We start from the raw sequence: 26,249 nt of genomic DNA, 5'->3' as shown, positions 1-26,249 counted from the left end.
AGACAGACAGACAGACAGACAGACAGACAGACAGACAGACAGACAAACAGAAAGAGAGAGAGAGTGAGAAAGACAGACAGACAGACAGACAGACAGACAGACTGACAGTTTGTTTTAGTAAGGCTTTACGGCGCTCTCAACTGCATAAGGTCATATGAACACCAAGGGGTGGATGTCAACAGAGAAGTCCAAACGGGGAATCAGGCTTACTCTGATCACCTCTCTAGCCTCCAAGGCAATATTAGCAAGAGAGTGACAAACATATAAAATAAGTAGAGGAAAATGACAATAGTAAGGATGAGGAAAGAAAAAGCAGCAGTTCCCCCTGTTGTTCGGGCACAGTGGGAGCATGACTTTGATAAATCAGCCCATTTACAATTCTACTGCGCATAAGAACATGTTAATATGATCTCTCCTTTGGGAATGGCATCAACACAATTCAGTCAGTAGCACTGACCTGGGGGTAGGGGCAGACAGACTTACAGACAGTAGAGATTGCCCTCAACCTTCATTTAGGAGGAGCTTTTATGCTGAAATCTGATCATTAAAAAGGAGCAACTCACGGGGAATAGACAGCAGTTCCTTCACTTCGGCTGTCATGTGGCCGTCCTCCTCCGTGTGCTCCTTCGCCTTCACCTGCTTCTCTCTGATGCCCGTCAGAATAGCTTGACATTGCTGGGTGCAGTGACGACGGTTTGTCAGCCAGTCTGTACCAAGATATTATAACAGGTCAACATAAAATACATAGAAAGGTTAAGTCATGGCTTGCTTTTATAGGGTACGAAAACACATTTACTCGTAAATGTGAGTATATACGTGTGAGTGAGAGTGGGCATTTGTTTTACGTCGCTGTTCAATATTTTGGTACCGTTTCCCATTCTTTATTCCTCAATAGGAAAAAGAAAACATCCACACTTTCCGACATGTACACAACCAAAACTTTAGAAAATATTAATGGGCCAATTTTCAAAAAGAAAAAGTATTTTAATAACAATGACCAGAATTTTGTTAGTGGAATGTATGCATTAATCATTATATCTGAGCTGTCTGTATGTTAGAAGTACCTATCTTGAAAAGTAGCATTGCTAATTAATAAAAATAAAAGAAATACTTCAGCTAATAAAAAAACCCAACAAGGTACAGTTTAATCAACAACTTTTCATTCTAAATCATGTAACTGTCCTCTAGCTTTAAAAGTTCTTACCCAGCAGTTTGTTAAAATGAATGTCTATTGGCAACGCTTCCAAAGATTTCTGAGCCATTTTGGGCAAGACTTGTCTCAGATCCACAAAGATGAGCCTGTCAGAAAAAAATAGTCAACTTCTCTTAGTGGAGTGTTAACAAACCAGTACAGTAGGCCCTCTAGTTTACAACAACACATACAGAGAATATTCACAACATAAGCCTTCTTTGTTGCTATACTACATAAGATTCAAAATGTTTTCAAAAGTCATTGTCAGTATGATCTATTTATAGATGATATAAAGGAGGTGCGTAAGGCCTACTTTGTTAGGCACAATGACTGCTGAAAGACAGATTTTATAGATGACCTAAAAGAAAAACTAAATTCATATACATGGTTATAATCTAAAGACTATGAAAAAGGTAAAAATCTAGAAACAAAATGGTTCAAAACAATAGAGTATACTATAATAGGAATAATTTGTATACGGTATAAATTTATTTACGACCCTTAACTGAACTCGCAGAAATCACTGACAATGTCTTCTCTTCTGAGGCCCATGGGTTGTGCTATGCATAATTCAGCTAAGAAAATAACATTAAAACACAATTGTCACTGGTAAGATCACAGAACAGAGAAGAAACTAGAATAGCATTGATCGTGAACACTATAACTTATTAAACATAGCAGTAGCAGCATAACAACTTGGCAATGCCAATGAACTGCCGTGCAGTCCTGGCACTGAGAAGAATAGGACTGATGTGGTGCTAGCGTGTCGTACGAGGCGACTAAATGGTGAAATAGGTAGTGACTCCCAAAACAGAGTCATTCTCCCTCCAGGTCGGGGGTTGAGCCATGAAGCTAACAACCTCTATCGTAAAAAGAACCTGCTACAGAAACACATACAAGCAAAAACTATTATCTCTGCTTGACTGGTTGTGGATCTTCTCCGAATGGAGAGTTTATGATGCGAGGCAGTGAAAGGCGAAAGGAAGCTGCTGGGCAAAAGCCTCCACCATCATCCAAGTCCAAGTCTCTTCGGATTGGATCGTGGAACGTCAGGACCCTTTATGAGGTTGGAAAAGCTGCACAGGTCCTCCAAGAGATGCACCAATATCAACTACACATACAGTGGGAATCAGCGAGACCCACTTGAACCAGTCGGGAAAGCCCAGCGGAAACATCACAAGACAGTCACTGCAGTGGAACCCACAGGGAGCACGAGGCAGGTGTAGGCAATGGGAAACATGGAGGCCATGCGTGGAAAGGGACATGAGGGAGATGAAACTCGCTTCGACCAAGCTTGGAATGATGGCCCAGGACAGAGATAAATGGAAGGAGTTTTGTATGTGGTCTATACCCTGCCAGGGGTGAAAGGCATTAACAATGACGATGATGAATGCCAATGAAAAATTGATTTTTTTTGCTTCAGCCCTTTTTTATTTGGTACCTAAGAAAAAGTTTTCATTTCTCAGAAAAATGCTTTTTGAATTTAAAGATTTGGTATTGGTTTATAAATAAAAAAATTATTGGGTTGTTAAAGTGAGCAAAGTAAGGATGACCCATTTACTCCTAAAAAGTGGACCACGTAACGGCAGATTCTGTAAGAAAATCAACGGTATCTCAGTAATTAATTTCAGCTTGAGAAAGCAACTTCGCTACTCAAAGTGTTTTTGCGCAAAGAAATCATGTCTGCAGTCAGATTTACTAACCATTTTGTTGTTATTTTGTTACAATTAAAATTTTGGTGTACATTTACGAGTCTGAGAAAAAGAGGTGGCGGGATATGAGCATTTTATAGCATCGTTTCACAACATGAGACCTTTAAGAATATGTTGGCAGTGTGACTAAATAATGGCAAAGCTTTCTTTGATGACTTTAGACCATGCCAACCATAAAATATAATTCATTTCAATCTAACACGCCATAAAATTAAAAACCTTTTTTCCCCGTTGAGATGTGAACATCCCAAGGCAAGATATATAAGCTCGCCTCGGAACACCCCTATTGTGACGTTACAGAGGAACAGAGAGAAAAACAACCAGACGCGTGCACTCGGTACTGCCCTATTTCAAGAGACCAATGAACGGGCTCGGAATAATCATGTGGGGATTTGTAGGTTACACATTTGACGAGGGAGTGAGGGGAAAATGGCCGGTCTCCGTGCTTTACAACTACTCAACACAGAACGTTCAAATTTGTGGCATCGGAGTCCTAGTGGTTAGGCTACCGGACTCGTAATCGTGAGGTTGCGGGTTCGGGGTTCGAGCAGCGGGCCCGATGTTGTCCTTGGGAAAGGCATTTTACACTAATTTTCCTCAATTCACCCAAGTGGAAATGGGTACCGACCATAGACAGCGAAAGATCTTGTCAGTATGTTAGTGTTTTAGCGCCTTATAAAAGGCTGCTTGCACTGTATGCTTCCCAGGAAGTTGAAGTTGTTTCAGAATGCTCTCAGGTCTGCTGGGGTAATTGTAGAGATTGTGAAGCGCATTGAGCTTGCTACTGAGCAGGGATTTGCGCCATACAAAAGCTATCCATTATTATTAAATTTGAGGACACTATAGAGGAAAAAATAGATCTCTTAACTTCTCGGCGTTGAAAATGAAGCTCCTTATATAGTTTACGGAATACCCGATACATATCACTAGTTTGCCCTATTATCTGATTTGTCGCCATATTGGCCCAAATATAGACTATATAATAGGGCAGACCGAGTTTGAGAAAGTTATAATCACCTACGTTCCCATCCGGTCAAAAATACACCCAAAATTTCACCACGCGTGCAAGCCTGATCGGCATTGTTAAACAACTTAAAAATTAAAAAGATAAAAATTGTATTTGCATATATAAGCCTACTGTTGATGAATTGGTCAATGGCAAATAGACCTTCTTGGCTAAAGTGCAATTATTTTATATCAAGTGTGAGGGGGGGGGGGAGACATGCCATATGACGCAGAGCAAAAATACAGTATATAATTGAAGAAATTGAAGCTGCCCATTGATAATTGTGAGGCAGAATGATGAAATCAGGCACTCGTCAAATGAAATAAAAGAAGCCGGCATTTTTTCTGGCTGTAGGGCAATTTTTTTCTAATTTTCTTTTTTCGGTTTCACACCTTTTATATATGAAACCATTTTAAAACTCATTTTCGAGTGGATTTTACCGGAAAAAAATTGATTACAGGTACAAAAAAAAGTAATTTTTCAGTTTTCAAGGACTCTCAAGCTATGGAATTTACAAAACTTTGGTGGCCATTTCTCACTAAATTTACCTCTGAATCTAGGCGACCCTGACCTCCTTCAATCACAAATAATTCGACTTCTATTAAACCTAAAAGTATATTTTTTTCACCAAACGCAAGGCAAATATGAACAGGGCGTTAAGATGATACTGATAACCCCATATATGCTCAAAAATTGACGAGTGCCTAATTCCACCACGTCTTGACACAATTACTTTATAAAAGTAAGTTGGCTTGCCCAACTTCCAAACTTTGATCGAAATCTATTGTACACCAGTAGAAGTCTTGAATTGAACTTCAATAAAGTTCAAAACATTAAAAGGCACAGTATATATGACAGACTAAAACTACAGACTAATAATTATAACAGCAGTTCAAGACATTCAGACTGCCAAAGTTATGATCTGTAGTCCAAAAATCAGAAGTAGAAAAGAAGTCGAGCAGCAAAAGGATCTAGATCTAGATCTAGATAGATTGGCTGCGGTAATAGTCTGAACAACTGTAGTTAGTTGTCCGTACAATAGTGCGAACAACTGTAGTTAGTTATCCATACAATTGTGCGAACAACTGTATTTAGTCATTCGTACAATAGTGAGAACAGCTGTATTTAGTTATCCGTACAATTGTGCAGTGCGAATAAATCTAACTAGTTATCCGTACAATTATTCAAATTGCTTGTTTGGCCTGTTGGTGCGCTTACATTTGCCTTGATCTAGTTATCTAGGCCTAGAGGAATGTTCTAGGATTTTGTGGTTGGCAAGGATTTACATTTTCAAGACAGAGTGATTATTCTCACCCGGGGTGAAGAACTGGACAAGCGGGTTAACCATTTATTGAAAACTGGGTCTGGCTTGGATTTGACTTAGATTAGAGCCCCCCCACCCCCCGCCCACCTATGTATGTATACACCGCCTCGTCCCCGCCCCATGCCTGCTAAATAATCTAAGGTGGGTCCAGATCTTGACGAGAGACTTGGATACTTGGATTTGGTTGTGCCAGCCTCCTCCTTGTCTCGCGACTCTGCGCTTCCACCTCGCCACTTCTTTAGAACTGCGTTATCCTCTCCCAACCGCACTTCGTCCACGAGAGAAATCGGGTTGAGTTCTATCCGGGTTACAATCCCGTAAATTTAAATAAGTAAGTCACAGTCAGGAACTGGATACGCAACTTATAATCTGGGTTTCCGCCCAGCACTTCAGGTTCGGTCCTCCCCTCCCCCCCCTCGGGTTGAGCACCAATTATTCTAATTCAAGGAGAAGACATCAGGGCTTGAATTAGACCCTGGCACCGTAAAAAGGGTCAACCGCGGCAATTTTTGCAGTGCTCAATCTTGTTTAAAAAATTTTTGTTTTAAAAAAAAGTGACATCATGAAAATAAATCAATATATTTGTCCTGTGCTGTCACTTGTGAAAATAAATAAAAAAGGAAAGAAAGTTATACAAGCGTCTTGTCAGGTTTGTTCGTCACCATGACGGGTCAGTGAACCTACCCGCTTCACAACTTTTATTCACAAGATAGATATATGCCCTACGGTAGGCCCTATGACATCATGTGAGCACCGGCTGCTGTTGGGGTCACAAAAGTTCAAGCAAATTCTGAAAGCCACGAAGTATGGCGCACTCCGAAATGGGGGGAATTATTTATTTATTTTCAAAAAAATACACTCATGGCCATGGGCGAAATGATGATATGAAGACGTCCTGTCTGAGGTGCCTGAAATCTCATCAAAACTTCAGTCAGACACTGCTCAGCTTGATCGAGTCGGTTTGGCGCCCACCGGTCCAGTGTGCCCAATGCCCTGCCCATGGCCATTGTCATTGAGCATGACAAATCACAAAATAAAAATATCGCTTTTCCGGTTTCGTCCAAACTCGTTGTTTCGTGCAAATAGGCCTCGGCCTAGGCCTACGTTGTGGGAGTTTAGTATTGTAAGGATAACTAGTGGCAGTTATTCGTACAACAATATTGTACGGATAACCAGATAGAGTTTTTCGCACAATGAACAAAACAATGATCCGAATTTAACCGCTCCTATAGATTTAGATTCTAGATCTAGATCTAGATCTAGATCTAGATTAGATCTAGAAGATTAGATTTGTCTACATGCATGGCAATGTCTAACAATAGAGTGGTTTAGAAAGAAGAACTGCACTGTTATTCAATACAGAAATATAAGCAGTCTTCGTATTTAAGAGGGGTTGGGCTTTACCTTCCATATGCCACCTCAGACAAACTCACCGGAAACTGGTTCAGATTTCGTTAATTAATCCGATCTTTATTTTCTGTTTGTTACGAAAAATATAAAACTAGCATGCGGAGAAATGAAAATAGTACCGAAATGAAGAATGGTGAAGGCTTCCAAGTAGTCTGAACAGAGCTTGTAATAACGTATTAATGCACCAGATAATTATGTTTAACTTCTGTTAGATATAAAGGCATGCTCTTTTCTGTCCCTCAATTTAGTTATCCTTAAAAAAAAAAGTTTGCGTAGGCCTATGGAGTTTTTACTGATTGTGTTGGAGCAGATTAAAACAAAAAACTTTATCTGTTAAATAGCTTAATATTGCTTCTTTCTTAATGGAGTTTTTAGTTACTTTTTTATAGCACTAAAAGATCGGGTAAATTAGCATGCTTCTAATCCCTGAGCGTTCACTTTTATTTTGTTTACTTCAGAGAAAGCGTTTGTTTTTTAATTTAGAGACAAGGGAGGTTATTCTGTCGCAGATCGAGATACAACATGGCGGCGGTAGGTACATTGAACGATGAAGCCTTGAAGCGGAAAGAGCGACTCAAGGCTTTGCGAGAGAAACGCAATGTACAAAATGATAATACTGACCAAGACGAACCTGGAAATTCCACAACAGAGAAAGAAAGACTCCCTAGGTATGAGTGAATCTGTCTAGAATCTAGTTATAATAGATCTTCGGGAGGACTTCCGTAACGAGCGACCACTATGATAGTATTATAGACTGTGACTATGTCACTAGATTTCTAGGCCACCTCTATTCTCACCCGGAGTGAGAATAGTGGGCGCTTTTTCGGTAGTTCCCACCCCGCATTTGTTATTCGCCGGATTTGGTACCAAGAGTAGGGGGGTTTCAGGGGGGCTTGCCCCCCTGACCTATTAAAAACAAGGTAGGGGGTTTCAGGGGGGCATGCCCCCCTGAATTTTACAACAATTTAATGTTTTGCAGTTGTTAGGTTTGACATCTTAGCTTGCCGCGAATCAAACGTTTATAGATCTAGATGTAGGTCAGGCTCTATCAAATAAGTGGGGTGGGAACTACCGAAAAAGCGCCGAATAGTGCAGGTGAGTCTTGTGGCTATTCTCACCCGGTGCGCGTTCACCAAATTTTGCGTTCACCCTAAACCACAGAATTCTACACTGTGATAACAGAAAAATTGTAGAATTCTGTGCCGCGAACAAACGTTCCATTACAACTGTAGCCTACTAAAAGCGTACAATTTTGTCTGTGGGCAGTGGAGAGAGAGAGAGAAAGAGAGAGAGGAGTAGCGCGAGAATTTCCGGGCAAAACAAAATGGCGACCCGCATAGTTCGGCTCGATTCGAAAAGTTAAATAGCCGTAGCATCTTTGTAGACAACCAAATTAATTTACTTTTGTTTTAACATCATTTTTTAACTTTGTTTTGGTCAATTTGATCGTCCACACTGATAGACAGTATTCAGAAAGAGAGAGAGAGAAGAGGGGAGGAGTTGATCTTGCGAGAACTTCCGGGCGGGTGAGAATAGCCACTTTCATGTCACTATGAGACAGAGCAGAATTGAGGGCTTGGGGTAGAGTTAGGGTTAGGGGTAGGGTTAGGTCTAGGTCTCTTCTTTGTGTTTGATGGGGTGGTCGCTCATTACGGAAGTCCTTCCAGATCTTCATCTACCAAGATTGGACCGTCGTAAGTTAGTTACGACCGTATTAGAACTGGGAGGACTTCCGTAACGAGCAACCACTATGAGACAGAGCAGAGTTGAGGGCTTGGGGTAGGGGTACGGGTAGGGTTAGGTCTAGGCCTCTTCTTTTGTGTTTGATGGGGTGGTCGCTCGTTACGGAAGTCCTTCCTTAGAACCTATTTTAAGGCTGGCTCTTTCTCTGAACGCTCGGGAAAATAAACTTGAACTCTATTTCTCCAAGGTAGCGTCAATTGCCACCGAGTGACGCGGTGGCAATTGACAATAATTGACTTTTTGTCAATTGCCACCGAGTGAAGCGGTGTCAAGTCTGAAAACAACACTATCTTTAGCCTTTAGCATTATTCTATTTATAAATACATAATGTGTGTCTAATGGGTCAATTTTTTCTCAACTAATTCATTGGACGAGCTCCAATTTACTCAGTGGCAATTGACAAAAAGTCAATTTTGTCAATTGCCACCGCGCCACTCGGTGGCAATTGACACTGCCTTTCCCCAAACGGTTTCCGATCTCGAGATTTGGTGATAATTTGCGATCGGAGGGCCCATGCACGCGCACGCGTGTATGGTGTGTGTGAGTGTTCGTGTATGTGTGTGTGTGTGTATCATGTGTAAAAGTAAGGTGTGAACGAGGCGTGAGGGGGAGGGGGGTGGAGGGATTTTATTTTTGTTTACATGAAGTGAAGGATTTTAAAGTTTGCTTTAGGGATGACTTCTCGTAGTACCTTTTGAAGGCATTTTCAAATGAAGTATATAATAGCAGAGATGCCAACCAGTACGATTTTACGTATTTTAGTACGATTTTTGGCCGAAAATATGCGAATACGACTTTTCATGAAAAAATACGCATCCTGGAATGCGAAAACTACGAGATTCAGCTTGGGCGAGTAAACTTAATTAACTCAGGTCCCATCTTTTGTCAAAATAGTATCAGTATCGCAGAACTGGAATATTTGAAAACCAAGTCCGATGTGGTCAGTATTGCCGGTCGCGATCGTGATATTATATTCGTTCATCTTTTCCCCGTCTGGAGAGTACGTTTCACTTTCACTCGAAAAGGCAGCTATGGCGGCAGGCGGAAGCGTATGTGACACCGAGGCTCGATCGGGAAAATCAAGATCTACTTTCGCTTTCGTTACCACCGAGAAGTTTGCCAGCAGTTGTCAGTTCAAATAAAATGTAATACTCTGACTCGTCGCTGTGCTGTCACTTGTGGAAAAAAAAGAAAAGAAAATACAAGCGTCGTCCGATTTTTAGATTGTCTGGCTCGCCATCGTGACCGGTCACTGACCCTGTGCGCATTCGCATCACAAATAAATGCAGCATCGTGTGAGCAAAGACCGTCTTTGTGGGAGTAACGGCCTTGCGAAGTATATGACTATGGAATAGGGGAGGAGATTATTGATTTTTTGGGGGGTTTAAGATACTATCGGGGGTTTAAGGCAACACCAGAGGACAAAAACTGGAAGCACTTTTCAGAATTTTGATTAGAGCTTTCTGCAAAGCGCTCGTTGGTGCAGGCCATGTACGGAATCGGGACCCCTCATACTTTGCAAGTCTGTGTTATTGAAATAAAGTGTTCGCGTTTCATTGGATGGGTGATAGTAAATTATACCTACTTGGATTGGTGATAGTAAATTATACCTACAGTGTATGTTGTAGTTTTCTGTTCAAGACTGGCAGATTTTCAGTGTCACTGCATCTTGCCCTACCACAGTTGTTACAACTCTCACAGTGCATGGGTCTACTTAAGCCATTCAAGTTATTGCTTTTCTCTGAGTTTGAGCAATAATTTGAGTCTGTCAGTTCATAATATGAATCATGACACCCAGACTGGTTCTTGATAGTCGAAATTCTTGTTCTAGGCCCTTCCGAACCCTCAAAACAGGATTTGTTTTTTATATAATAATAATGAGAGGAAAATACTATATAATAGACTGAAATACTTAAGTCAAACAAGACCCCAGTACAACATTGAACGCTGACATGTTGTTGACTGGATACATGTATTATAAACTGTACGCGTGTGTGCTCCCTTTTCAGAGCTGGTGAGCTAGTAATTTTTTTTTTCAGGAAATATTGCTGGACACCCTGAACATTTTACTATTACTGGTTGGTCGACCATCAATGATTTATTTATAGAGGCACCAGCCATCCATGTCCAGGTGCTGTTTTAGCCTACTGGTCGGTCGGTCGGTCGTGGGGAATACACATTTTCGCCTGAAAATACACATTTTCATATTTCCCAATACTCATTTCGGTTTTCTGTGGTTGGCATCTCTGTAATAGTCCAGGAACGTTGCCTCAACCACAACTGAAGTATCTGAATTTTCAGACATTCAAAAATCTCTCGATCTAGCTCTAGAAATTGAATTCGATGCTAAGAACGCTTCTTACCAGTCCTCGCAGAATGGCAGAATGAGAATGATAGATGACGCCTAAATCTCGCTAATAACCAAAAAGTCTCGAAAGCGGAAACCGTTAGGAGAAATAGAGATCAAGTTTATTTTCTCGAGCGTTCCGAGAAATAGTCACTAAATTATAAATTTAATGATGGCTAATAGCGGCCGTATTATAATTATTCTAGATCTAGATGTAGAATCTAATCTAGATCTAATAAGTTATACTAGCGGCTAACTGCAGCCCGTCAGCCATGCTCTGATTGGTTATCAAGGTTTCCTCCTCCTTTCTCCATCTATCTAACCTCTCTCCTTCAGTCTAAAAGACTAAAAGCCTAGATCTAGATCTAGCTAGGAGGTTCTTTCCTTCAACCTTTTTCATCCCGTTTTCCTCCCCCCTTTGTCCCATCCACCAGCTTGTTTCTTAGATTATAATTTCTTCTCTATATATTCATTGTCATATGTTTTGATCTCTTCAGACCATTCTGAGATTCTCTTCTAATCATTCTCTTCTCGGTCTTGAACTTTAAAAAAGAATTAATGATTCATTGTGTGTATGTGCGTGTGTGTGTGTGTGTATGACTGTATGTGTGTGGTGTGCGTGTGATATTTCAATTCATCTTTAGATTACTATCTCTTATCAATCTGATGAATTATTTGCAGACATAAGGCTGTAACGGAACACTTGTTGGCTAATAATTTCTAAATGAACTGATAATCGAAAAGAAATTTTATTTCTTTCCTTAATAGATTCTAGATCTCTAGATCTCTACCTTTAATCTTTTAACCCCTATCCCTACACCCTGGGGTCATTTTGTACCCCCGGGGTTGTGTTCTTCACATTTTAGAATATTTAGTACGAAGATCTCTTAGAAACTTTCAGTATTTCTCGATAAACCATTTTTGACAGACTGAAATGCAAAGCGTATAGTTGGCAGAGTAAATTTCCTCTTTGGAAAGTGGTGGCACAGAGTTCCCTATGTCGTATGGATACGATAGTAAAACACAACAGTGACAACATACGGATAGGGTTAAGTTACCAAACCGTCAAAATTGGAACCATAACACATTGACCACAACCAATCAGATTGAGAGCATGGCTGACGGGCTGCAGATAGCCGAGAAAGTTATTAAATAAGTCAGAGTAGTCTACTCAGTTTGCCACTTGAGTTTGGCTTCCATTCTTCATTTTCATTCAAATTCAAGTCAAGAGATTTCTTCCACTACTGAATCTGTGAAACCGAATATTCGTCGGGCCTTACCTTTGATTTTGTTGAATCCGAGTGATCGTATGGAAGTGAGTATTCCCACCCGGTGTGGGATTGATTTTTAAAAATTTCCACCTGGGTTGGGTCACTTCTCATCTTTCCTATGGCAACATTTAGGTAAGCCTACAAGACTATTGAGCGAGAGCTGTACAAAAAGTCGAGATTCTAGTGGATTTAGGATCTATCTATCTAGATCTAGTTTTACAGTAACAAGTAAGATGTAATGCAGGCTGAAGGCTGACCTCTTAACCTGGTGAGAATTAGACGTGTTTCCACTGGCAGATTTAAGTACTAGATCTAGATCTAATACCTAGGTCTAGATCTAGAATCTAGTACGCCTCTACAATTTTATACTGGGCCTGGAAATAGGCTATTGAGCACATTCAAACGAGAGTGCTAATTTAATGCTAACTGGAAAAGATATCACTTTTAGCTTTTGAATGTTTTCTGTCTTATCATATGAATCTGATTGAAAGCAAGGAAAAAGGCCAAAAATATGAAAATGAAAATAAACTAAATCCTGCGCACAACACACACACCTTAGTCAAAAAATGGCGGAAGGCTCACAAGGACATATTAAGGTCATTTAGTTTTCTTTTATTCTTTTATTCCCATGGGGGGGGGGGGGTTAAAATATTTTTATATTCCCACCAGAGGGGTGGGAATAATGGCAGTCGTTCGTTATTGCATTGTGAGCAACAAGTTGCGTACTGGAGGGCTTACTTAGCAATTTTAAGGCAAATGATTCAGCCGCAGTGTCTGTTTCTACAGAGACCAGCGCACAATTTATTATGAAAACTTACTAGACTAGCCTGCCTTTCATTGACCAGTAGCAGGTGGGGTGGGGGGGAGATAAATGATTGTGATGCGTCTGTATCTCTGCTGACTCCTCGTACCAGAAACTGTTGTGCCTACAGCCCATCCTCCAAAAAATCCCCACAAACTCACACACTAACTACCACCCGTCTGACCTCTCATGACCCTGCACACACTAAAACTTGTCATGTCTCATGTGCATGTTAACTGTTGGTGTAAAAGAAACTCTTGATCTGACACATAAATTATAAAAGGTACACAATACACGGCGTACAGACAGCGCTCTTTTAGTTGGATCGGCGATGGAGTGACCGGGTCACGGCGGGCCGGTCACCCAGAGGTCACTAACCCGCCCTCCCACTACCTGCGTCGGTAGCCGGTGAAATGAATTTTTCAACACAGGTTTTATCGTCTTACACCCAAAAAAAATATCATACGTGAACACAAGTTTGTTCTTTAGAGAAAGCAACTAAACCTCTTTATTGGTACGAAATAGCAATACCATGGCTGCTCACGTTTTTGAGTTAGCTGCTCTTAAAATGTATGTCTATTTATAGTTAGTCAAAACAACAAACACATATTGAATGGCTAATAATAACTTATAAGCCTAACGATAAATATTTACAAAACTGCCACGTAAGACAGGACAATGTGTTTAGAAATTGACTCACTCAAAATTTTGTTTCCAGCACGAACATGGAACTTGTCATGAGCATGATAGCCAAAACGCTTCCCTGCATTCATGACTTTTTGTATCCAATGGAATGTGTATCCTCCTGAATAATGATATACTGACGTATCTTCAATATACAGCACCGATTTCTTTTCACGAAATGAACATGTACAGAATAAAAGTATACATTTATACAATTTTTCTTTCTAAACATATCCAGCAGCACGCAATGAGGGAGCTATTTGCAGGAGATGCGACACAAAAATAAAACGCATTATGTCTATCTGGTTTGAGATCCTTCGTGCTCTGGCTTCCAGTTTTGAGATCTCTTGGTAGCTGCTTTCTGTGTCCTGTGCTCCTAAAAGCCCGAGAGCAAACATGTGTTGTTGTATGTGTGGAATACAGTGTTGCTATGATATGTGTGGCTTTGGGATAACTTTGTGGGGAAATAGCGTCTGAATGCGGACATGTAATTGTCGATTGCTAAGAAGATTTGTGGAAGTGAAAATCGTTCGACTGGTTTGAGATTTGATATTGCAGTGTGAACATGGCTAAATCTTTCATTGAGAAGATTGAATATTGCTTCCATTCCTTTTGCCTCCTCAATTTTTGCAGTTTCGACGGAGTATTTTCTTGTTTCTGTACAAATTGTGTTTGTTAGTTCCTTGCATACATGGGGATGGAGGGAAGTATGTTTGGGGTGTTTTACGATGTTAGCTTGAAATTGATCTTTGTATGCAGCCACCTAAGCGGTACCGACAAAACGGAGAAGGAATTCATATTTCTGCTATTGTCAAACGCACACCACATGTACCTACTAGTGTCAACTGCTTTTTTGCAGCATAAATTGACGTGACGTAACACCCTATCTCCCTTTGATAGTTGAAATCGCGGTAAAACACTTGACACAAATGTTAGCGGAATACAACTGTTCATTTTCGTCCCTCACATCAATCCCATAAATCAAGAGAATATCTCCTGCCATTGTCTTACATAATCGGGGCTTTCTGCACTTTTTTTTGTTTGACAGTTAAATTTAAACACCAACACACCCGACAAAGTCCATTCAGAGACTCTATGCCTCTCATATGTGTGACTGGCCCATTGCAGTTTAACGATTTTTACTTAGGAACACAATTCACTAACTGATAGCCAGTCACTGCAAAGTGCTGGAAAAACAAAATTCACATCATTAGAAAATATGATTTGATGGCTATCACACCGCGCAAACAGAAATAAAGACCATCGTTCCATTCTCGAATGATTTGTAATTAAATTTGAAGAGATAACATTATTATCGGCGCTTCCGATCACTTAACACTCACAATTTAAAACTGTTATTATTCCCAAACAAATCAATGAAAACTGTTGAAACTTTCACAAGATATCAAGAAGACGTAGACGAAGCGGAATTTGTGAAGAAATAGATTCTAGGGGTACAGTGAGCATCATTTTACGGCTCATGAAATTAGGGGGGGAAAGGCGTTCTGATAAGGACAAGATAGGACAGCGCTGTGCACGAGTTGACCCCGGTCAATCCCTGACTTGACGCGTGAAATTGCAGGTCACCTGCCGCTAATTTATGGCCTACCGCGGGGGGCCCGGACTAACTAAAAGATTGCTGAGACGGAATTTCGGACGCCGTGAATAGGCTAGGCTAATAAGCATGTAATGATCCACAGTGTTAGACTTAGTGCGATTAACGGTTTCTTGGAATAGAGTTGACTTACGTTGGTTGCCACTTCGTTGAATCCGAGTTCCACTGTATCTGAAGTCAATCTAATCACATAAAGGCTAAGCCAGGCTAAATATTAAGTAGGCTGGTGGAATTATTCAGGAGGGTTACGTGTCTGGGTCTGGTGAAAAAGTTCAGTTCGTGAAGAGGGGAGGGGAGGGGGCTGATCCAACCCAACAGTACAGTCCAAAATAATTTGATTCATCATCGAGTTTGAATTATGTTTTGAATTACAATGACTTCTAAACTCATTTCAATGTATTCTTTCAGACCAACTTTCCGGAGCTACAAGCCAGAGCATGATTCACTTAAGGAACAAGCAAAACCAGCAGCACAGGCATCAGACAGTGAGTGTCTTACCCGCTAATGGAATACAAATGCAGACTTTTTCTGGAGGTTACTCGTTTTCTCAAAGCAGAAATATGAAACGTCTTGTCGTATTTGGTTACAGACAGTGAATCCACATTTCACACAAAAATTAATTCAGAGAAAAATAAACTCCTTACTTTTGAAGTGATGAAGATATTTGTTGCAAAATTTAATCTGTTTTGTGCTAGTTAGGGGCCTATTACTAGTCAAAACTGACAGTTGTCTGTCCTCTTTGTGACAATATTGATGCAATCTTTGTAAAAAATACTTCTTATTTTTGTCATCTTCAAAATCCAGCACTTTAAGAAAAAGAGTTAATCTTGAGTCATTTTCTTAATTTTGATACACTATCTTGTTCCAAATTTGATAATGTTCTGAAAGGATGTGGCGGCCGGTCTGCAACACCTGCGGACTGCCTACAGAAAAAAATTTCACCTATAACCATTTAGACTTTTGTGCTTTTATTTTTATGAAATTCTTAAAACATACCATTTTTGTTATGTAAGTGGTGGGAGGGTGTCACTCGTAGGTCCGTTTTCTTTTCTCTTCCTCTGTAGTTTCTATCTACCAGTCAATCTTGTTCCCTGCACTAAATGACCAATGTTGTTGTACATGCTTGTCTTTGATCAAATTAACAAACAAGTTAGTAAAATGGTTAAAATGTCCTGTCTTTTCATCGTACAGTTACCATGTCAATCAAGGACCAGCTGGATGCAGGAAAGACGGACCATGTTGTTTCTGAAGTGGTAAGGGCTACTTATATAATGTGTGGAGAGTCTGTGAACTAATTCTCATACAGTGGAACTCGGATTCAACGAGGTCGCCGGGCCTGACCTAAATCCTTGTTGAATCTGAGTGTTCGTTATAGCAAACACGAGGTTATGTGCAGATTATTACAGGCACAGAGCACATAATGTGTAAAGAGAAGTAACAAGTAGTGCCTGAAATGCCTGCATATTATGAGCTGTGTTTAAAAAAAGACCAGTTCGTTCAAATGCAGGCCTGTGTCATCTCGATTGTTTGACAAAAAGTTGTGTTGCTGTGTAGAGCCTTGCACACAGCAACTTTTGATTCCATAGACCAACGCTCAATTCATTTCATAGATCTACGTCAATACTAGCTTATATAATAATGATCAGTTCCTGAGGGGAAAAGAAAGACTCTTTGATGCGTTTGTATCTGCGACGTTCAATGCCTGGACCGCTGGTGCCCCTCCCCGACACACCCACAGTGTCACACGTGTGCAGGCCGCCCATCCGACCCCGACACACGCCAGAGTATACATGTGCGTGTGCCAACAACACATGTGTTGGTATGAAAAAAGGCCGCTGATTGGTCGCATTCAATCGGCTAAGTGAGCAATAGTTCACGATGCAGGTGCAATGGATGGTTTTCAGGAATAGGTAAAGTTCGTTCTGGGAGAAAAATATGCAAAGCCACGTCTGTCGGGGCTGTTCCCCCTGGAAGCGACCTCATTGAATCCGATCTTGCTGATTTAAGTGCTTGTTGAATTCAGGTTATTTTTATTGATTTTAAAGAAGAAAAAAAACGTGGAAACTATCTCCTCTCGTTGAATCCAAGTTCTCGTTGAATCCGAGCACGTTAAATCCGAATTCCATTGTAACATGAATGTCTTCTCTGAGGCATGTTTATAAGTCTGGTCGATGGTGCTCTGTTTCTGTCTGCCTACTTCCCAGTGTGTGCTGAAGGTCACTTTTCTTTGCCGTTTCATACTGCTGAGATGAATCACTTTTTTTGTTTTGTTTGAAGGTCCTGTCTCCGAATTGCCTTTGTATTTGATCGAGAAGATGTCATTGCCAGGTGCTATTTCTTTGCTGTCCATCTGCTTCTTCTACCTGTTTTTTTCCCTATTCCCTGAATTAAATAAGGTCTACATACTTCACTTCTCGTAGGCTTACTCTCCGCCTTTTTCTTAGTACAAATTACTGTTCTACAGTTAGCTGACAAAGCACCTTTTTTTTATTCACAGCAGATTCGATTTAAAAAAAAAAAAAATTTCTGTCGGCATAACCATTTTGAAATAGAGTTCTTCTGAAATGTAATTTCTAAATTATTAAAAAACTAGTTAGTTTCACTTTGATTTGTTCACACAAATAGGGTAACTGATCAGGCTTTCGGTTTAGCAATTTAAAAAAAATTGACTTTTATCAAGATGTTTTTTGTTGCCTGACAAAATAGTTAACTTACTGGGTTTTTTTCATGACTTTAGTAATGGGATAGTATTGCCTGTCTTGGAGTGGCTTATCACTGCACCAAGTTTTGTGCAGGATGGTTGTGCAGTACTGTGGTGCGGTCTGCTTTTTGTTTTTCCTGTCTAACTTCATTATCTATGCATCATGATTTGTTGTGTCAAAATTTGGTTTTCATTGTCCTAACTCAACTTATACTTCAACCCAACACCAAGTGACTAGCATCTGTGCTGCACACAGAAGACATGGCTTCTATCCCCAAATAGGGAGATATTTTATTGACACGTCTACAGGGATATTGTGTCTTTCTCTGCCAGGGTAGGCCCTAACAAACATGGAAGCAGTTGCCTGCCTCCTAAATGATCTAAAATTGTGTCTATAGGAGCATAAAGCATCTACTTTTATGTTTTAGAACTAGTGAATTTTGCAGTCTTTTCAGATATGAGATTCAGAGTGACCGCGCCTGAATGGTTGGAGGGTGCTGCAGGTAGATCTTACTTCAGTTCTTTCCCTCTATTGCTCCTGTCTGTTTGTCTTGCTTTTCTCTGCACTCAGCAACCATTATTACCGCAGACCTGCCACTCATCCCGATTTAGTCGGGATATCCCGATTTTTTGCCCCAAATCTAAAGCATCCCGATTTTCCCGATTTCGATCGCGTGTATCCTGATTTTTTGTCCCAGTCTGCTGTTGTGCTGGATTTTTCTAAAAACTTGCTCTGCCTTCTCCTTTATCGTGGGAAGCACCCGTTGAACTTTTTGTCAGTAGGAACTCGAAGCACTATTTCCCGAAATATCGATGCCGCATTTAGTAGTTGACTCGCCCCAAGTTGTGTGTGATCTTTGCCCGCACTCAGAATTCTCCGATGATAGCCTGGTAACTGTTACAATTTGGGACATTTAATAATCGATAATCTTCGTAGTTCCGCTGTTACTTTCAAAACAAGCCTTGTCCGAGGTCTGGTAACTGCGCGTTCACATCAAACACTCGGACGAGCCACAGTCTTTCTAACCCTTACACAACTACATGTAACTGCGCTGACAAGACAAACATACGGCCGTTGTTGTTGCTTTAGTCTGAACACATGAGGGATAAGAGATTTGTTGGTACATTTGGTCGGTCGGCCGCTGTCGTTATTCTAGAAGTAGAGCGACTGTCGCTCATCCGAGTGTTTGGTGTGAACGCGCAGTTAGTAAAATTGTTTGAATCGCGCATTCGCGTCACGTGACCTATCATCACCGTGTGAGTTCTGCGTGTCGGGGACCGTCCGTTGATGGGGTCAACTTAAGTTCATGTATTCGGGACTTATTGGTTAGGGGGGGGGGGGGGGGGTTGGGTTATAGACACCTGGACTAGGAAGGAGTGCTTGACGCGATGCTTCAGGATTTACAAAAAATAATGATAACTCGCATGTACGCACGCACACACACACACACACGCACACACCACACACACACTCACACGCAAACAAAGAAAGACTCACAGAGGATATAGGCCAAGGAATTTATGCATTATTTATGGACACCCCTGGAAAAATTTTAAGTCAGCTTTGACAGTCACCTTGGTGATTTGCTGTTGATCCTGATTTTTTTCACCAAATCCCGATTTTTTCTCCCTGAGATCCTGATTTTGAGGTTTCATAGAGTGGCAGGTCTGTTACCGCAATGTGCTACCTTGTACTTAAACAAACAAACACCCCCCGGGGCAGTGCCTCTGACTAAAGTGTCTTTAGGCCATTCCCAAAGGGGGGACATTTCTCGTTCTTATGCTCTGTAGAATTGTAAATGGGCTGATTCCACAATGTCATGCTCATAACTGTGCTTGAACTAGAACAGGGGATTGCTGCTTTTTCTTTCCTTATCCGTACTATAGCATTTCCCTCTACTTCTTTTTTATGTTTGTCATTCTCTAGTGACCCGCTATTTCCAGGGTGCCTTGATAGTTGAAGCAGACTTTGTGCTGTTGAAGCTATTTATAGAGAGGTAAGCAGAGTAAGTCTGATTCCCTGTAAGGACTTCTCTGTTGACATCCACCCCTTGGCGCTCATATGACCTTATGCAGTTGCGAGCGCCGTAAAATCTCTACTAAAACAAACAAACAAACAAGAGACTGCTCAGTGATTTCTGTATTGTTGTGAGATTTACATTCATGCCACTACACTTGTAGTTTGCTCCTTCTTTCCCTATCAAATATATGTCATCCTTATCTCTCCTCCTTTTTTTTTTATTGTACGTTACTCTTTAGTAACACCTCTAATCTTCAGCACTTTTATGACATAAATTTACACCGTGTCATTTATAACTCTTACAACAGCTAAAGCTAAAACACTGGAGTTTTAGCCCATTTTTGCTGGTAAGTTTTGATGCAAGTTTCACAAATCTGTCTCTTTTGCACCAACAGGACCTTGACAAGCTGGCTCCGAGGAAGCCAGATTGGGATCTGAAACGTGATGTCAGCAAAAAACTAGAAAAGCTGGAGCGGCGGACACAGAGAGCCATTGCAGAACTCATACGTGAGTGGGCTGTTGTTGTTGTAGTAGTAGATTTTTACTTCATCAAAGTTACTTTGCTAGCGGGTTGTTAAAGAGTGCCTTTCGTAAGTCTTACTCCTTTTCTCACTCACCATTTTTGTCTGTTGGTGTCTTTCTTTCTCTTGATACTAAATGAATATTGCCATGTCAATATGCTTCTTTTTTACTTGGATAAATACTCTGCTGTTTAGTTGTACCAATGGCTCAGTTTGCATTATCAGTCGGATGGCCTTGATCAAGTCCCTAGAAGCTTTGGTTTTTTAAAATGTGGGTTTTAAGGCGAGGTTTTATGACTTCCCAGCCACTTACCGTTCCGATCAGTGGTGGATGTTAAATGAGAAGTCCTGCCCCATGAATAACTCTACTGTGTTGAAGGGGGCTTCATTCCCAAACACATAGCCTACATACTTTACTATTTCTAACATATTTGAACAGTGCCGTTTTTGTCATACCTTTCTTGCACCCTCTGGAACTAGTATTCTCTAGCACATGTTAGTTAAGCGCATATGCTGTCATCACTGAACAGATGCCGTAAAGCACTCATATGACCTTATGCAGTTGCGAACGCCGTAAAACGCTCTACTATAATAATAGATGCCGTAAAACCTCTACTAAAAGTAACTCGCTGAACAGTGCCATCTGAACTACCCACAACAACTTATTCTAAACACGTGCCCACCCTTTTTCTGTAAGCAATGAGAGAATGCACAGATGGTGCTGCAGTAGTGCTTGAACTTCACAATTTGTTGGAATATCATCGCATGGGAGACATTTCGAGATTCTGGTCTTGTTTGCCCACTTGTGACAAAGACTAGCATCTGGAGTGTAATGGTAGGGCTCTTTGCTGTTGCTCACAAAAGACGTGAATGAGATTCCCCTTCTGAGAAGTCAATTTTATTGAATATCTCTGTCTTTCTGCTATGATTGATGCTATTTTCCACTCAATGATATCATGAAAGGAGTAAAATGTTCAGAAGCTATCATATCAACAAGGACACTGATTAATAGCTAGGTGAATTAGCTAAACTGTTTTGTGTGATCAGAAAGTTTAAGTCACATCCTTTTACGTATTTGTTGAAACAACACAATACAACAATCTGATTTGGTCATGCAGTCCTGCCTTTGCTTGTATTGACTACCAACAGTTTTTCAGCAAGGAATTTCTGATCAAGATCTTATCCAATGCTGTAGTATGTGGGGTTTTTTTTTAAAGTGATAACCCCTTTCTAACAGAAATCTTTATAAAAATTCACAAGTGAAAGGGCCTACTAAGTCTGCAGTGTTTTTATTTGATTTTGTGTGTCATATGGTGTCTCTTATACAGATGCTATTTGACTACTTTGTTTTCTCATGTTAAGAGACAATATATGTGAGGCATCTTGGTGAAGTCAGGTGATCGTCAAAACAATGAAATCGGTGAAATCGGCATTTTTTGACAACTTTGGAATTTTTCTTGAATTTTTGTTTTTGGGCTGAACACCTTATATGTTCATTCAAAGACTCATTTATGTGTGGATTTTATGGAAAACTGTTGATTTACAGCACAAAATATGTAGATTTGCAATTTCCAAGGACTCTTGGCCTATGGAAGTCTCACCAAAATTTTACTTCTCAAACGAGGTGACCCCACCTTCTTCAATCGCAAATATGTTGACTTCTATTCAAGGTTAAAGGATATTTTTTCATCGAAAGCTAGCAAAATGAACAACCTTTAAGATGATACAGTAGTCTCCGCCTAAGATCCTAGTGCTCGGGAGCAAGGAAATGCGGGATCTTAGGGGAACCGGGATCTTACCCGACGAACCGAGGGAAGAATCTATGGGGACCCATGCTAAGGCTCACAATTGGTAAAATGGTCTCCCTCCACTCTAAAATACACTGACATGACCGCTTGGTGGGTTTATGACGTATGGCGAGCAAAGAGTGGTTAACCTTGATGACCTATCACAGTGCATAGTGGGATGAGGCGTGCCATTTTTACTTATTTTATCCTATCATGCAGGGTTGGTGATTTTTTTGATTTTTTAAAGAAAAATTTAAAAAATCGATTTTTAAAATTTAAATCAGATGTTTTTTATTTAAATCGGATTTTTTTTTATTTAAAAAAAAAATGTCCACACAGTTTGGGATTTTTGATGGCTAAAAGTATGTTCTTATAATGCAAAATGCATTGTCTTTATTTTAACTAATGATTAATGTAAGCAACTGCAAAAGAAAGCCTTAATTTGCTATGTCAGTGAATTGTGGCTACAGAAAAATGAAGAAAATATCAGTTTAAAAGGAAGGGGGTGGGGGGGGGGGGGTAATTATGTATAGATAAACTTGCATTTTATTACAGTGTGTGTGTGTGCGCGCTTGTGTTTGTCTAAAAAGAAAAAGAAAATGTTAATTTCAATTATGAAAAAAAAGTAAATTGAATACTGTATTATTTTACAGTGACAGGGGGGAAAGCAGACTTTTAAGCATGATTATATTAGTCCACTAAACCTTATATATCTGTTTTATAAAACCAAGGAAAGGAATTCTGAATGTTTAAAGATGTAAAAACAGAATACATTTTTTTTCTAAGTGATTTAAATCTCTGAGTTTTATTTTTAAAATCAAGTTGATTAAAAAATTTTAAAAATCGACCTGATTTAAATCAACCCAACCCTGATTTCAATTATGAAAAAATAAATAAATTGAATACTGTATTATTTTACATGTACTGTGACAGGGGGGAAAGCAGACTTTTAAGCATGATTATATCAGTCTCCTGAACCTTATATCTGTTTTATAAAACCAAGGAAAGGAATTCTGAATGTTTAAAGATGTAAAAACAGAACAAAATTTTTTGGGAAAGTGATTTAAATCACTGAGTTTTATTTAAATAAAAAAAAAAATCAACTGATTTAAATCGACCTGATTTTAAACCAACCCAACCCTGATTTCAATTATGAAAAAAAAGCAAATTGAATACTGTATTACTTTACAAATTTACAGTGACAGGGGGGAAAGCAGACTTTTAAGTGCTTGATTATATTAGTCTACTAAATCTTATATCTGTTTTATAAAACCAAGGAAAGGAATTCTGAATGTTTAAATATATGTAAAAACTGAATACATTTTAAAAAAGTGATTTAAATCACTGATTTTAATTTTAAAAATCAAGTTGATTAAAATAAAGAAAATCAACTGATTTAAATCAACCTAGTTATGATTTCAATTATGGGAAAAAAAGTTAATTGAGTACTGTATTATTTTACCGTGAAAGGAGGGAAAGCAGACTTTTAAGCATGATTGTATATTAGATCTAGTCTACTAAACCTTATATCTGTTTTATGAAACCTAGGAAAGGAATTCTGAATGTTGAAATATGTAAAAACTGAATAAGAATATTAAAAATAATAAATGATTTAAATCACTGATTTTTATTTTAAAAATCAAGTTGATTTAAATTTTTAAAAATCAACTGATTTAAATCAACCCAACCCTGCTATCATGAGTGTCAAGATCTACGCTTATCCTGTTGCCCCTCCCCCTTACCTGTCGAAAATTCATAGCTTTCCATCTTTGACTGAGTCCCACCCCCCCCCCCCCCCCCCCCTCCTCAAACCGCCTTTGTCATTACACACCTATACGTTGTGAACACACCAATTAAAATTCAGTCTGTCTCGCAAATTCGGGAGTAGAGACAACTTCTGCAATGGTCAGGGAAGGGTTCACAGTTCAATGTCATCCCGCCTGGTGCGAACGTATAGACCCTACCCACCCAGCGAATGGTGTACGTTTAGGGGGAGAGCTCAGGTGTGAGTGCAATGTTCGGGGAAAACAAACATGTCCGTCAGTTCACACCCCGGTGTGATCCCGTCTGGGGCAAACATTGTATCGCTTCATCGAGATTTACAACGTGTATGTGATCACATTCACGATAGTGGCTGATCTTTGACGCGACGGACAGTTTATTGGATCGGCTGTCCCGCCCGGGTTTTTGTTCCGCAAATTATGATCTGAAATGCGGGATCTTAGCCGTATGTAGACCTTCAGAGTGAATCAGAGCGGGATCTTCAGTCTGAGGTGAGGGGTGACTTTTGTATAGTAAAAATTCTGTTTTCTTAAAACAGCGGGATCTTGAGCGAACCGGGATCGTAGGCGATGGGATCTGAGGCGGAGACTACTTCACTGATACCAATAACTCATATGCCCCAAAACTGATGAGCCGAGCGCCTGATTTCACCGCGTCGCGACACATATTATTCTTAAAAGTGATGTGGTGACTGAGTAGTTTTGCATTAATCCTGCTTAATTAATGTCTGTTGTTTTGAACTATTGCAGGTGAAAGGTTAAAGGCCAGCCAGGAAGACCTGGCCTCCATGGTCAGTGTAGGAGCCGAACAGAACCGGATGGAAGCTGGGGATGAAGACTGATGGACAATGTGTGTGGTGTATGTGTGTTTGTATGTGTGGTGTGCATGAGTTTGTACATGTGATGGGTGTGTGTTGTATGTATGGGGGTTGAGTTGTATATTTGTGGTGTGAGTTATGTATGTGTGGTGGGTGTGTTGTGTATGTATAGTGTGTGTATCTGATGTGTAGGTGGTGTGTGTGGGGGGAATTTTTTTGTATAAATCCTTGTTAGATTCTGAGATAGAAAAAGAGGAGGTGGGGGGGAGGGAGTTAAATGGAGGGAGGTAGACATGCAGACAATGAAAGAGAGAGACATTGAGATGTAATGAAATTATGCTCCATATCTGGTGCAAGCGCTCAGCTGGTTACTAACTTGGCCCATACTTGGAAGTTCAAAGTTTCAATCTGAGCATTTCCTGATTTTTCTCCTTCAGAGGTATATTTCTTCTCAGGTGGTTGTCCTGATCAGGAATCAAATATTTCACCTTTGAATTTGAAATGCCATTTTGTTGCACCTAATAATGACTTAACTCTGTCAGGAGCACAAAATCTGTTTTTTATAGTCGCCAAAATAATTTGTCATGTCTGTTTGTCACATCTTTTGTTGAGTTTATATCATGTTGAAGTATGAAGGGTTTGGACTTTGTTCAAATTGGTAATAAAAAAAAAAAAATCCAGATTGAGATACAAATGTACTAGATCTATATCTGTGCCATACTAGGATGGTATGGTGTGAATATTTTCTCATTAGTTGAATCTGTCAAAAGTCAGTTCAGCCCAGATTCCTATAGATACAGCCTTCTGGTACAAGATTTTTTCCATTGAAACCACTGGAGTGTACTTGTCAATTACACACATTTGTGGTACAAAAAACAAGTCCATAGGTATGCAAGGGGCTGCCTTTGACTGGACAATGATTATGTGTAAAGATGACGAGGGTATGTTGCTGATTGTTTTGTATGTGTTCAGGAGAGGTTTGTGTCTTAAGGCAGCAGCTGTGTTCTGTACTGACTAATGTGTGATTTTGTTGATTTTTGCCATGGTTAAAACAAAATAAATCATTTGATGCTCAATTTGTGTTGTTGCAGGTTTATTATAACTGGAATTTAAGTGTATTGTTGAATATTTTATGAGTACCTGTTCAGTTTTGGGCAATTTTAAACAAAGCATGCTGAACAAACAAATTATTTGCTAAGGAGAAGATGAATTGAACCTATATATATCTATGGGTTTTTGGGTTTGTTTAAAAAAAAAAGAGAGATTTATGAGAAGATAAAAGTGAAGATGCTGCTTGGAATCCAAGTCTCTATGCCAATGCTTTGGATACACACAAGTACACAACAGTTTTTGGTCATTTAGGGGCGGGGGGTTTGGGGGCTACATCCTAGAAGGCCCAATTCGGCTCAAGATATGGAATTTGAGTTGTAGGCATTTTTAGCTTCCTCAGCCTCCCCTACAACTATTTCATCGCATTAGAACCCCCAAAAACCTGATTTCTTCTCATACGGGCAT

The 26,249-nt window shown here is 39.9% G+C and overlaps 2 protein-coding genes across 2 annotated transcripts in view; one reads left to right on the top strand and one right to left on the bottom strand.

Annotated features, from left to right (window-relative positions):
- The window catches only part of LOC101863884 (CDK5 regulatory subunit-associated protein 3), a gene marked incomplete in the record, with an annotated part of 21,447 nt that extends 14,735 nt beyond the window's left edge, over window positions 1-6,712 (bottom strand). The window contains 3 exon segments of the mRNA XM_013080329.2: window positions 564-707; window positions 1,205-1,299; window positions 6,639-6,712. Coding sequence (XP_012935783.1) covers window positions 564-707; window positions 1,205-1,262 — 202 coding nt within the window.
- A 422-nt stretch (window positions 6,713-7,134) lies between these two features.
- LOC101855933 (coiled-coil domain-containing protein 12) lies at window positions 7,135-25,810 on the top strand. Its single transcript, XM_005094400.3, has 5 exons — window positions 7,135-7,312; window positions 15,515-15,591; window positions 16,298-16,359; window positions 20,223-20,334; window positions 24,667-25,810. The coding sequence occupies exons 1-5, from the start codon at window positions 7,167-7,169 to the stop codon at window positions 24,756-24,758; spliced, it is 489 nt and encodes a 162-aa protein (XP_005094457.1). The 5' UTR covers window positions 7,135-7,166; the 3' UTR covers window positions 24,759-25,810.
- Window positions 25,811-26,249: the final 439 nt, after the last annotated feature.

This window comes from Aplysia californica, unplaced genomic scaffold (assembly GCF_000002075.1).
Source record: "Aplysia californica isolate F4 #8 unplaced genomic scaffold, AplCal3.0 scaffold00081, whole genome shotgun sequence".
Taxonomy (NCBI): Eukaryota; Metazoa; Mollusca; class Gastropoda; order Aplysiida; family Aplysiidae; genus Aplysia; species Aplysia californica.
The sequence above is the reverse complement of the archived record's forward strand: the minus strand, read 5'-3'. Positions and strand labels throughout refer to the sequence as shown.